The 14,401-nt window shown below is 38.2% G+C and overlaps 1 protein-coding gene across 3 annotated transcripts in view; it reads right to left on the bottom strand.

Moving 5' to 3' along the window:
• Positions 1 to 2,233: 2,233 nt before the first annotated feature.
• LOC143029632 (calcium-independent phospholipase A2-gamma-like) overlaps positions 2,234 to 14,401 on the bottom strand; it is a 46,089-nt gene continuing 33,921 nt past the window's right edge. For 2 of the 3 annotated variants that reach the window (XM_076192406.1, XM_076192404.1), the window contains exons 2-10: positions 8,796 to 9,025; positions 7,707 to 7,882; positions 7,068 to 7,205; positions 6,225 to 6,379; positions 5,926 to 6,044; positions 5,595 to 5,800; positions 5,262 to 5,453; positions 4,780 to 4,975; positions 2,234 to 4,408 (exon numbers count right to left, since the gene is read on the bottom strand). In XM_076192406.1, coding sequence (XP_076048521.1) covers positions 4,152 to 4,408; positions 4,780 to 4,975; positions 5,262 to 5,453; positions 5,595 to 5,800; positions 5,926 to 6,044; positions 6,225 to 6,379; positions 7,068 to 7,205; positions 7,707 to 7,882; positions 8,796 to 9,018 — 1,662 coding nt within the window. In that variant the 5' untranslated portion in view covers positions 9,019 to 9,025 and the 3' untranslated portion in view covers positions 2,234 to 4,151. Of the gene's footprint in view, positions 4,409 to 4,779; positions 4,976 to 5,261; positions 5,454 to 5,594; positions 5,801 to 5,925; positions 6,045 to 6,224; positions 6,380 to 7,067; positions 7,206 to 7,706; positions 7,883 to 8,795; positions 9,026 to 13,971; positions 14,108 to 14,401 lie in introns of those variants that run through there. The other variant, XM_076192403.1, reaches the window with a different exon arrangement.

Raw genomic sequence — 14,401 nt, 5'->3', positions numbered from 1 at the left:
ATTATGAACTACTTATTACTTGTGTAAGGATGAAGGAGCAGCCAAGATGACAGTACCTACCAAAGTTGTAGAGTACTTCTGAAGTAATGAAGATATAATATATAGGAGCAACACTGCAGAAATGTACCAAGAGGAACTATGACATGATTACTTATACATACATACATATACCAAGGCTTTTTCCCCCTTACAAGGGAGGTAACCAAAAAGAAAAAGGCATAAAAACCATTCCCACCCATTTCATCCCTAAATACTCTCCACCCTCCCTCTTTTCTTAGCACCTCCTGAATGATGGATCATTCCTGCACCTTGTAAACTGCCCTGGGTCAGAGCCAGTGTATCAAGATAAAGCACATCCACACCAAGGCCGCTTCATTAAATCGGCGACCCCCCAAGCAGAAAAGGAGAAGACGGGGAGAAATCCCTTCGGGCTGTGTCAATTTTTTCTCACACATACTACTTCACCCCCCATCCCCCCACCCATTCCACCTCATGCATCAAAGCATCATCCATATACAACCATTTTCCATTCATGCCTGTCTTCTGTCCTTCCTCAACAGACATTCCCCTCTTCCCCAAAGCCCCCTTCACCCCATCCATCCATCTCATCCTAGGATGCCCCCTCATGTTCACTCCCTCCACACCTCTTTTACTAGTCTTTCTTCACTCATTCTTTCCATGTGTCCAAACCATCCTAATAATCTTTCATAAACCCTATCTCCCAGCTCCCTTACCACCCCTGTTCTCCTAATTTCTCACTCTGTCCAGCCTGGTAACCCCCATCATACTTCTCAGACACCTCATCTCAAACACATTCAAACTCTTTCTCTCTTATGTTCCATGTTTCTCCCCCATACAGTGCTGTTGGCACAATCACTCCTTCATACAGTCTCCTCTTAGCATCCATTCCTAAATGTCTATTCCTCATTACACTTTTTAATCCACCAATGCATTCTCACTTCTCTCAATCTACATTCTACCTCCACCTCCACTCCACCCTTTCCTGCCACATTTGCACCCAAGTATCTAAAACTATCCACTTCCTCCAGTCACTCTCCCTTAATGCTCACTTTCAGTCTGCTGCCACTTTCACCCCTTGTACATCTCATCACCTTACTTTTACCCACATTTATCTTCAATTTTCTTCTTTCACACACTCTGTCACCAACTTCCTCAATCCCTCCTCTGATCCTGCTACAAGTGCAGTGTCGTCCGCAAGCAACAGCTGGCTCACCTCCCACTTTTCTCCATTTTCTTTAACCATCTCCAATCCCTGACCCACCACCCTTGCATTTACCTCTTGCACCACCCCATCTATGTATAAGTTGAACAGCGAGGGTGACATAACACATCCCTGACGAAGTCCCACCTTTACCTCGAACCACTCACTCTCTCCATTTCTAATCCTGACACATGCTCTATTACTCTCGTAAAAACTCTTGACAGCTCCTAGAAGCTTTCCTCTTATCCCGTATATCCACAAAACCTCCCACAGTGCTTTCCTGTCTACCCTGTCATAAGCCTTTTCCAGATCCATAAAAGCCCAAAATACATCCTTACCTTTTCCTATAGCTTTCTCACATATCTGTCTTACCACAAAAATCTGATCTACACAACCTCTACCTGTCCTAAATCCACACTGTTCCTCACCAATTACTCCTTCTGTTCCCTTCCTAATCCTCAAGATCCTCCCATAAACACTTAACAAGCTAATCCCTCTGAAACTACTACACTCACACTTGTCCCCTTTTCCCTTGTAAAGTGGAACTATACAGGCACTCCTCCAGTCCTCCGGCACTCTACCCTCTCTCCAGCAAACATTAAATAACCTCACCAGCCAGTCCACCAACACTGTACCTCCTTTATTTCGCCATTGACCGTGATGAGTGAGGAAAATGGAGGAGAAATAAGGAAGGATGAAGTGAAGGCAGTTGTTAAGATGATGAAAGCAGGTAAGGCACCTGGTCTGGATGGATGCCATGCAGAATGCCTAAAAAAGGAGGTACTTATACATACATATACCAAAGGCTTTTTTCCCCCTTACACAGGAGGTAGCCATAAGACAAAGGCATAGAAATCACTCCCACCCATTCCATCCCCTACATACTCTACCCTCTTATCTTGGCACCTCCTGGATGACAGGTCATCCCTGCATCTTGGCCACTGCCCTGGGTCAGAAGCGATTACTTACATTGAGGATATATTTTGCTACAAGGACAAAGAGATATCCACAACCAGTTCTGCTTTTAATAACATTACCTTACATTTGTGACTAGATAGGACAGCGTTCCTCCTCTGCATGCAACAATCAAAATCCTAAATATGTGGTCCCAACTGACATATTGTCACAAAACTGTGCACAATACAAGTGGGAGAACTGATATTTCATGGACAAAGCTTATCATATATGTATGAAATTGCAAACAGTATAAACTGGTGTAAGATCTTTGCAAAGGAGAACTATATTTTTAATTTCTTCATACAGACTATACAACCTCGATATATATATATACATATATATATATATATATGTATATATACACATATATACATACATATACTAAAGGCTTTTTCCCCCTTACATGGGGGGTATATATGTATATATATATTTATACACACATACATGTCAAACAGTATAGTTTGAGCTATCTGAACTAGACTACATATCACATTTCATATCAAAGAACTACATTCTTCATTTGTATAAACCTTTACAAGGATACAACTTCACTCTCACTAACACTCAAAACAGTGTTTGTACTATTAACATACTTCCAGGAAGCAATACAGTTAATTTATAATCATCTAAATAGAAAATAAGCATAAATCTTCATACACGATAAAAAAAAAAAAAAAAAAAAAAAAACTCCCATACAGTCTGGAAGCAAAACATTTTCATAAAATGCAAGACATAGAGAAGACCAGCATCAGGTGCCTGCAAGATGGATATCCGAGAATCATCTCCTTGCCACCATCTTTTAAAACCCATCAACACCCTCACCTTCTTCACCCTGAGAGGTTGACACTCAATCCCTGGACCAAGCCCAAAAGATCTCATAACTTTGTCTTCTAACTTTTCACACACGAGCTAACAACCAACGAGAGTTCCCTTTCCCTTAATACTACCAGCTAGTGACACAGAGAATCCCACATTAGAACAATACAGACATTGGTCCAATATTTCTTCCCTAAGAGATCTATGGATGGGCCCAAGGACTGTTACCACTGTGCAGATGTGTGGGTTTCCAGTCAGTGAAACTCAAGGTAGTAATCATTATTTAAACATACAATCGTATAACCAGCTTTTGCCATTTTTTCCCACTAGGTGGGGACTATTCACTTATCCTCTTATGTAAAAGATTGATCTTTGTTGGACACTGAAGGATAGTGCCTTGTCGACCAATTAGAGGAAATTATACCCTATTTCCCACTTCTACCTAATTCCCTTCCATGAATCCTTGGGATCATAACAGCCTAATCAAGATTCAAAATAAAAAGAAAGACGCAGTAGCTTAGGTAGACTCGAGCCTGCTTACCCTTCTGAATCCTATTCTTACCTGTATACATTTTAATTAATTTCAACATCTTTTTGTAACAACTGAAAGCTTTAATAAAAATAAAATAACCACAGATGTGGTGTGTTGTCATTATTCTTGATCAATAAATTGGGATCAAATCCCCATATATATGTATATACAATCAAATCCCTGCAGATCTAAGCATATGAAATAAAGAAACATTATTTGGGCTCTAACAATTCCATGGTAATGGAACATATGGACTGTCCGAACATTCTACCCATCTGGTTCTTATGGTATACAAAGTGGATCCATCAAATTCCTGAGAAAATGAGAATAAATAAAGCTAAATAAAATTATGAACAATATTCAAACTGATACCTTTTTTGATTCATATAAAAAGGTTGCTTGTCTTGATCAATTTACTTTTGTAAAAGAAATATCAGATATTCCTAAATTTCAGGGATATTGTTGATAAAACAAAAAGGTCTTTAATGGGCAAGTACTATATAAAACATGTTAAAAAAATATGAATCCTTAATATTAAATTACAATGCAAAATGAATTATACAGATGAACAAATTTAATGGAAATACTGGTTTGCAAACAAAAGGTGAAGATATGGACCAGCGCCTAAAATATTGGTGACACTTGTTTCTGAAGATGCAACCAATCTTTGGCTTTCTCTATAGAAGACTTTTCAACATTGAGTGTCGCAGCAGCTTCCTCTAGCTTCATGTTGTTTTTACGTAGGTATAAATGTGTATCTTCCATAATCATCGCAAGTTTTTCTGACCTTATCTCGTCTAGATTTATTTCTTCACTTAAGTAAGGATTAAATCTGTAATAAACATTTCCTGGAAGCAAATCATGCATGATTGTATGCACAGCTGTGGAAGAAAATGAAATAAAATTAGCCTCACATCAATCAACTGATACCTGAATGATTGTATACACAGTAATCTAAATCTTAGTACTACCATCCTAGAGTAACTTGTAGGCCCATCTGGTGGCTGTCACCCTGATGCAAAGGTGTTTTGTCTTGCTACACTGTCTTTGGCCTATGTCCATGGTGGGGACAGGGATGAGGAATCATCTATGAGGTGTTAAGGTGGGAGGGGATGATGAATGGGTTTTGGGTGGGCGTGAGGATGATAAATGCTCTGGCTTAGCAACTTCTCTTATATGACGGAAAAGGCCCTTAGGTGTGTTATATATCATGTTTTTCTCGACAACCTACTTCAGATAAAAAAAATCTTACCTTCTGTATCAGTTGCACTATTGACAATTGTCCTTATTCTTGTACCCCAATTTATAGAATTTTCTACGGTTGTTTCTATAGGTTCATGTCTTCCCGTCCCAATAGAAACTACACACTGGATGTCTGCTTCAGGCCATAACTGCTTTGCCTCGTGTACAGCTATGGCTGTTGGATTGTTGACAAATACTCCACCATCCTGTAGGCCATAAGTGGACTATCAACAAAACTTTAAGTGCATTAAGCCTAATATCATAATTCCAGAAAATCTCAAATTGTTGAGAGAGAGAGAGAGAGAGAGAGAGAAAAAAAAAGACACAAAGAAAGGTTTTAATTTGAGATAAATCTTTGTTATTGGTCCCATGCATACCTAACATTCCTAACATTATTTGACTAAACTGTGATACAATTGGCATAAATCATATCAAAAACATCTAGCAAGGCTGTCCAGGGAGAAGGAAGGTGTTGTCAGTTCATACACTTACCAACAAAATTTGGTCTCCTATTCTGAATTCTGAGAAATAACCAGGTGCTGCTGCTGAAGCTCGGACAGCTTGCCAGAGAGCTGGGGAGGAACTACCCAGAAAATGGCTGGCAACTCGATAGGGCAGGTTATAATTTCGAAAAACAAATGCCTGAATGCGATTTGTATTAACCTGAGTTGCGATCAAACTCAGCTGAAAAGTAAATAAAAGCATAAATAAAGTAACTAAAAGAGAACACACATCTTTCACAAGAGTAGTTGTAGAAATAACAATAATCACAAATGTTGTCCAGCACTTGCAAATAATATTTTACCTCAAGCAACTCAGTCTTACCTTGGGCGCCTCTTCATCTCTGGCCGTCTTAATGAGAGAAGCTTCACCCATGTTTTTTTGTAATATATCGGTCCATGCATCTGAATCATAATACGAATTATTCATGAAAAGCCCTTTGGCACCTCTGATTGTTGACTGGGAAAAAATCTGGGTACTGAGTTGACGATATAGTTTCTTGCAGTCTCTTAAAGGTTTCCTATGAACACCTGAAACATATTACATGCATTTAGATAAATGTTTGGTCTGAAATGTAAACAGAGTGAAATGCTGACAATCAGTCATCATTCGTAAACTTGTCATATAATTCTGAACTAAAAATTGAAATACTTACCAACCAAAACAGCTACAATGGCACCAGTAGAAACTCCACATATGTAATCAAACAATTCATGAATTGGCTTCTGCGCCTTTTCTTCTATTTTTCGCAAAATCTCCAAAGCAACCAGTCCCCTTTAGAATAAAGAACCATTGATAAGTATAAATAGTTTCTTTAAAAATAGAGAACCAACAGATATAGCATTCAACAGTAAGAAAGGATAGTTTGCAAACTCCCCCTCCCCCTTACATACCCATCAACAGGGGGACTAACATCCCCTAATGAAATCTAGAAAGAGAATTTTGATATTTTACCTGACTCCACCGCCATCAATAGAGAGCAACCTTATTCCTTGTCCTTTAACAGGTGGTGTATAACCGAGTAAGGCCAAAGCTTCCCTGACCTGACTTTCCACCTCACTGTCCTCAGTGCATTTAAGCATTCGGATAAGCTTCGGGATACTCTCACTCTGTAAAATTGATGCAATTTGGAAATTTAGAACTGATTCTTGTGTGATTGGGAGCGGAATGGGTGGGAAGGGGTGCATGCCTTTGACTCGGCTACCTCCCTTATAAGGGGGAAAAAGCCCTGGGTATATAGATATAAATGATTCTATGAATATATCACAAACTGCCACTTTTACATAGTTACAACAGGAGAGGCTCTCAACCTGTATGTCTGAAACACAAAGTTTAAAACCAGTGTATAATGCCATCAAAAACCTATGAATCTTGGAAACTGACAAAGGCAAAGATGATGAAACTATAGAGTGCATGAAGGAAAATGGAAAGCACAATGCTGAGAACAACACCAAGTGCATGTCTTGGCTGGCTACCTCGCCTACAAGGAGAAACCTTTGGTATAAAGACTGATAGAAAAGGTAATACCTTATGTATGTACATTCACCCTATCAAATTGCAGAAAAATACACATACATATGTACATATACCAAAGGCTCTTTTCCCCCTTACAAGGGAAGTAGCCAAAAAACATAGGCATAAAAACCACTCCCACCTGTTCCATCCCCACATACTCCCCTCCCATCCATCCCCTTTCCTCCTTCTTATCCTGGCTCCTCCTGGATGACGGGTCATCCCTATAGAAAAATATACAATAAAATAACTTCTGTGTAAATACATGATAACTATGATATTCACCTTGACTGCTAATCCCTGGGCATGTGGGTACTGTATTAAGTGCGAACAAAGGTCTTCCAGTCTCCTCAACTTGCCAGCCACAGTCAGATGGTCATGTAAGCACTGCACAACATATCTTGTCCTGGCATCCACACTAGCCTGAAAAATAAAGTGTTAAAAATTACATACATAGATCAAAAGGTTCTTTCCTCCTTCACCATTCCTTTTCATCTTAGCACCTCACAAATGCTGGGTCACAGTACTCTTCCTTGCTCAACTTTCCTGATTTCACTCAGTGCTAACACATTTATATTTCTTCTCATGAGCATACTACCAATCTCTTATTCATACCACATCTACATACAATCAATGTTTTAATTAATAGGGTTTTGGTTGCAGCCCTCTACCCAGACTCCCTAATGCCTTGCTTTTCCATACTGGAGAGAGAGAGAGAGAGAGAGAGAGAGAGAGAGAGAGAGAGAGAGAGAGAGAGAGAGAGAGAGAGAGAGGGGGGAGGGAGGGAGGGATAGGGAGGGAGGGGGGAGAGGGAGAGGGAGAGAGAGAGAACATGATGGGAGCATTCTTCTCACACTCACAACTAATATTTTTCCCATGTAATGTATATAAAGAAATAAAATTACAATATCGCAAACACTGTACCTTTGACACTGCATCTTTTCTCTTGACCATCCATTTGGGAATAGGTTGCGGTTCAGGCTTCTCAGCCTCTTGAGTCTGGCCAAAGTTAAGCCGCAGCTGAGAGAAGTACAGTGGAATGTATGTGTTAATGATCCTCAATGCCTTCTGAACATCGACCACTGATGAACTGCTCTGTGCTGAAGAACAAAAATTTAGACACATTAAAATCATTAAATGATGATACACATGTACATATTACTATACTCCCTCATACACATCTTCAACTACCCCACCCTCTTTTCATTGTCATAATAAACACACATCTCAGCAGGCCATTACACCAACCCCAGTCCTTCAATTTTTTTATGTTCTAATTTGAAATCTTGGCAATTCTTTTTACAGTTAATCTGTAGAATTGGATCTCTCCTCCAGAAGACCCATGGACTCATGGAACCTGGCAACAGCCTCTGGGCAGGCCCATAAATCACTAGAAGAGATACTGTGTTGTTGTCTGGGAACTGTTAGTGTGGGGCATATATGACTGGAAACAGTGGTGATTAACTGGGTGTCTGCCTGGCTACATGCTATTAACCGTTTCGGGTACAATGACCCTTAGGTAGCCGTCATGAGGTGAGTGGGTACATGAGGATGGTGGTGTCGAAATCTTGATTTTTTTTAGTTATTTAGTTAGTTTTTTTTAGTTCTACATGATTTACCCCTGGATTCTGTGAACTGGTTTGAACCCATTTTCTGTGTTTATTATTACTCAGAGTAATAGAGAACAAGTAACACAGCAGTGAATTTATATTTTATAATATGAGTAGTATGATGCATTGTACATATGGCAGCCAATGCTGCGCACGAGAATTTGTCATGTACTGAAGTAGTTAATTGGCTGTCTGCCTGGCTACTTGCTACTAATGATCCAATGGGCTCAAGAAGAGTATCTATAAAATTAGTCATTTGCCTAAAGTGTTCCTCACAGGAGATCTATAGCGCTAAGTTACTTTCCACTGATATACACATTTGGATAAACTGCTATTTATCCACTTCAAAGGATTCAAAGTTACTATTATTGTACAGTATTACAATATATAAGAAACCACTTACTGTTTGAGGTCTGAACTACATCTGTAGGATTTTCCTCTACTTTATCTGGAACTGGAGTTTTGTTGTCTTTGGTTGTACTCCATGAAAGTGCCCCAGGAACTTTCTTTAATAGATCTGGTAAATCCTTTTGAAAATTTGATAAGGATGGTGCAGAAGTTTTGCTAAGGTAATCTCGTACTTGGGCTAACAGTCTCCATTGGCTTAGACTGTTACCTGAAGCCATTATCAGTCTGAAAATAACAAAACAAAATATCAACCTGAATGCAGAAACATAATGATGGATAACTTTACTGTCCTAAATGTACACACACACACATGCTCTACAGCGCAGTAGTACTGATTGCAACTGCTAATCCAGTGGTCCGAGACTGATTCCCACCCAGGGCTGAAATCATTTCACCATTGTTACACTGCGAGTCGGCATTCCAAGTCTTGTGGGCAAAGAATTGGATGTGTATGTATTTACCTAGTTGTATTTTATGGGAAGGGGAGCTATGCTTGTGGGGTCCCGTCTTCATATCTCATTTTATCTAAACTATTTTTAAATTCATGTATTGTTTTTGCACACACCACTTTCTCATCTAACTTGTTCCAACTGTCTATTACTCTGTGAGGAAAGCTGTTCTTTTTCAAATCTCTTCTATAGCTGTCTTTTTTTATTTTCTTTCCGTGTCCTCTTGTATTTCTGTCATCCCATTTTATCAGATTCTCTCTATCAGTAATTTCTATGCCTTTCATGATTCTGTAAATAGCTATCAAATCTCCTCTCTCTCTTCTTTGCTCTAGTGTCTGTAGTTCAAGTTTTTCTAGTCTCTCTTCATATGATAGTTTTGAGAGTGTTGGTGCCAATTTTGTAATTGCTCTGTATTCTTTCAAGTTTTTTTATACATTTTTTTGTACTTGGTGACCATATCGTTGCTGCATATTCCAATCTTGGTCTTATCAGGGTGATTAGGATTTTCTTTACCATTTCTTCATCCAGGTATGTAAATGCAACTTTGATTGTTCTTATTAAATTATAAGTTTCTCCAAAAATCTTATTTATATGTTTCTCAGGTGACATTATTCATAACAATGACTCCCAGGTCCTTCTCATTTTCTACTTTTTTTATTCCTTCTTCTCCCAATTTATATGCTCTTGTTATTCTGTTTTTGCTTTTTCCAAATTCCATTATACTACACTTTTTTGTATTGAACTCCATCTCCCACTTCCTACTCCATTCTTGTACTTTATTTAGATCTCTCTGTAGTGATTCACAATCTTCTTCAGTTTTCACTCTTTTCAGTAGTTTTGCATCATCTGCAAAGAAGCTCATATAGCTTTCAATTCCTTCATCCATATCATTAATATATATAGCAAACATTATTGGGGCCAGAACTGTTCCCTGCGGAACACCGCTTATTACTTCATCCCATTTTGAGTGCTGGTTTCTTATCACTACTCTCATTTTTCTTTCTTGCAAAAAGTCTTCCATCCAATTTAGTAGTTTGCCCTGTATTCCTCCTTCAGTTTCTAATTTCTTAAGCAACTTCTTATGTGGTACTTTGTCAAAAGCTTTCTTTAGGTCTAAAAATGCACAGTCCGCCCATCCATCTCTTTCTTGTATTATATCTATTAGCCTTGAATAGAAACATATTAAATTGGTGACGCATGATCGTCCTTGTCTGAATCCAAATTGCCTTGGATTTAACACTTTGTTTTTTTCTAAATATTTTACCCATCTACTTTTGATAATTCTTTCACAAATTTTTGCTATTGTACTTGTTAGAGAGACTGGTCTATAGTTGGTAGGTTCTTCTTTATTTCCTCCTTTATATATAGGTACTATATTTGCTTTTTTCCAATCTTCTGGAACTTTTCCTTCTTTCAAGGAACTATTTAGTATGCTATGTATTTTGTCTGCCAGTTCATTCCTGCATTCTTTCAGTATCCAGTTTGCTATTTCATCTGGTCCATGCGATTTTCTGACATCAAGATTACTCAAGTGTGTTAATATTTTATTCTTTGTTACTTCTATTTCTTCCATAGGGGGGACTTTCTCTTTCCATTCGTTCTCTTCAGGTTGTATGTTCTCCCTTGTAAACACTGATTTAAAATGTTTGTTCATAATTTCCGCCATTTCCATTTCCTCAGTGTATTCAACTCCCTCTTGTCTTAATTTCTCCAAGTCTTGTTTGTTTTTCAGTTTATTGTTTACAAATCTGTAGAATAGTTTTGGTTGATCTTTACACTTTTCTATGATATCTTTTTCATATTTTCTCTTTTCCTCTCTGCACGTTTGTACATATTCATTTTTATAACCGGTATATATTTTCCATTTTTCAGGTCTTCTGTCTTTTTTCCATCTGGTCCAGGCTTTGTCTCTTTTGTCTTTTAACTCCCTACAACTTTTGTTGTACCAGCATTTTACATATTATTTTTCTTGTTTTTGTCTTGGGACATACTTTTCCACTCCTTTTTTGTAAATTTTTGTCAAAATATTCCATTTCTCTTCTACTGTTGTTTCTTCTTTGTATATTTCTTCCCAGTTTTCCTTTTGAAAGAATTCTCTTATTTTATCAAAGTTTGTTTTTTCATACATCATTCTTCCTTTTCTATATTGTTCATTTCTTTTCATATATTTTTCTTCATTAAGTTCCAGTTCAATCAATATGTGGTCACTTTTACTTATTGGTGTTTTATATTCAATTTTGTCCACTATTCTAGGTTCGGATGTAATTATTAGGTCTAGTCTCGATGGCTCTTCTTCATTTCTATACCTAGTGTTCTCCTGTATCCATTGTGTCATTGTATGGTCAGTAACCATCTCAAGTAGAGCGTTTCCCCATGAGCCGTCTCCACCCTTTACTGTCATTTCTTCCCAGCAGATTTCTTTGCAATTAAAGTCGCCCATCATAACTATTTTTCCTCCCTCTTCCATTATCTTGTTTAATGTTATCTTTGTGTCCTCTAACATACTTTTATGTTCACTCTCTTCCCATGAGGCTGTTTTCGGGGGCACATAATTTATCACAAACTTTCTGCTCTTCTTATCTCTGTCTTCTACTTCCATCATTATCATCTCTACTGTATTCTTTCCATATGTGACACACTTCACGTTTATATCCTTCTTAGTCAGGAACATAACTCCACCCCCTTCCTTTTTCACTCTGTTTCTAATCCAATAATTATATGCATCATGTCCTACACTGTTGGGTGGTAGTGGACCTTTTAATTTTGTTTCTACAATTCCCATTATGTCTGGTTCTTTTTCCTTCAAATAATCATTCAGCTCATTCAATCCTGTTATTAATCCATCTATATTTGTGCAAGACACTCTTAGTTTTCTGCCACTTCCATTGTCTTCTCTGTTTCCCTTTTGTTTTTCTCTTGTATGTCGACTTTCTTTAGTTTCATATTCACTACTCTCCAATAGAATCTCTCTTTTTCTGACTCCGTTCATATCTCGTTTTTTTCCTTAGCTTCAAGTCTTTTCTGTTGTTCTTCCTCTCTTTCCTCTTTATTCATTTCCCTTTTTATCCATACCTTTTTATATTGTTCACTTGTTGCTAGTTTCCCTGTTTTGGATAAGATATTCTCAGCCGTAGTTTGTGACCTGAATTTAATCTTAATTGGTCTGGTCTTGTCTGTACTATATTTCCCGAGCCTGAATTTCTCTTCGATTTGTTTCATTATTTCTGGTTCATCTTCCTGAACTAATTCTAGTAAATTTCTTACTTTTTCATTTTCCTCTTTGATTCTTGTGGTTCTATCTGGGTTATGTTTCTCTTCCATTCCTAATATAATTATACATTTCTTTCTGTCTGCTAAGTCTCTTACTATATTCTCCTTCTGTCTCATCACTTTAATAACTGAGTTTTCAGTTTGTTCATTCATTTGCTGTCTGATTATGTCAGTGAATGCAACTTTGCTATTTTCTTTGATTTTTTTCCAACCCTCCTTGTTCTCCTTATTATTCTCCTTTAAGACTTTATTCTCTTCTTTTACTTCTTTTAACTGATTTTTTAATTCTTCAATTTCCTTAGTTAAGTTTTTGTTCGCCTTCTCTAGTTCTTCCAATTTTTTCAACCCTCTGTATAATGTTGTTAACATGACCGAACCTACACTCCAAGTCCTCGATCATCTTATCGACCTTCTCTTCTAGTCTTGTCAGTCGGGAGGGGGTTTGTGTCCCCCCCACCCTCTTTAAATCCCTGGAAAATATTCTCATCACTTTCTACTGTATTGCTCTTATCTATACTTCTAATCTTTACATTTTTATTAGACATTTCATCGTCGCTCAGCTGGTCGGGGGGCCGTTTGTTTACCTTTCGCCTGTCTGCCTGGGCCAAGTCCTTTCCTTCCTCATTTCCTTCCATTTCCCTCCCCTTCTCCTCTTTCCCTACTTTCCTACTACCCCACGAGCAATTTCCTCCCCACCCTGTAAATACAATAGGCACTTCTCTTTGCGTTGGGATCCACGAAACTTCAATTTTCTTCAGAACGTCTTCTAAGCCGTCCGTTCGTTGAAGTGTGTGTGTGTGTGTGTAAGGTCATAGAATTACCTATACATTGGGCATATAGAAGCTCTGAGCTCTCATTTGGGAGGGTAATAGCTTTTGATAAGACAAACACATGATCTGGTACCATGGTGAATCACACACATCTCTTTACCTGAATTCTAAAAATTCGTAAATAAATACACTCCTATACAAATAGTCCCTAATTATATGATTTTTTTCAAAATGTGAATTAAGCTCTATTCAATGAACCAATCCCCAATTTATGCATAAAATGTGGCTATTACTTCACATACTTAGGACACGGTTATGTGTAATTATGACCAGAATTCATATAAAGGTTGATTCCAGAATATAATTTACATTGTGCAAGCTAATCGCTGTTGATTCAACCCTTTTGCTACCAAATAGGTTCACACACCATTGAATGAACAAAACCAGCCAGAATAGACACAGATGTCAATCAATACCACAAGTCTCTCTTGCAAGAGATTATGGTTCTCAGGTTCTCCCTAACAGACAAGATACTATTGCTGTCTGGATAACATTATAAAATTAAGGCAATATAATATTAGCTGTTTGCTGTTTCTTGCCAAAAAACTATCGACCTGTCGCCCTCACATCACATATTGTCAAAGTAATTGAGAAATGTGTAAGGGACAAGCTGTTCACTTACCTTGAGGTGAATAACCTCATCAAAGAGAATCAACATGGCTTCAGGAAAGGTCGATCATGCCTTTCAAACCTACTGGCACACTATGACTGGCTACTACGGAACCTGTCGGAGGGGAGAAATGTTGACGTAGTATTCCTAGATTTTGCTAAAGCCTTCGACAAGGTGGACCACGGTGTCCTCCTCCATAAGGCAAGGGATCTAGGAATCTCAGGGAAGCTAGGAGTCTGGCTCTACAACTTTCTGACAGACCGTACACAAACAGTCGTAGTTGATGGTGTGAAGTCAACCGAATCCAAGGTAATAAGCGGAGTACCACAAGGATCTGTGCTTGGCCCCCTCCTATTCCTTGTCCATATGAATGACATAAATAGTAGGGTGGACTCAACCCTCCTGTCTTTTGCCGATGATACACACATCAGCCATGCTATGC

Source organism: Oratosquilla oratoria, chromosome 11 (genome assembly GCF_046742065.1).
Source record: "Oratosquilla oratoria isolate Oo_2021 chromosome 11, ASM4674206v1, whole genome shotgun sequence".
Classification (NCBI taxonomy): domain Eukaryota; kingdom Metazoa; phylum Arthropoda; class Malacostraca; order Stomatopoda; family Squillidae; genus Oratosquilla; species Oratosquilla oratoria.
This window is presented reverse-complemented; position numbering and strand designations above follow the sequence as displayed.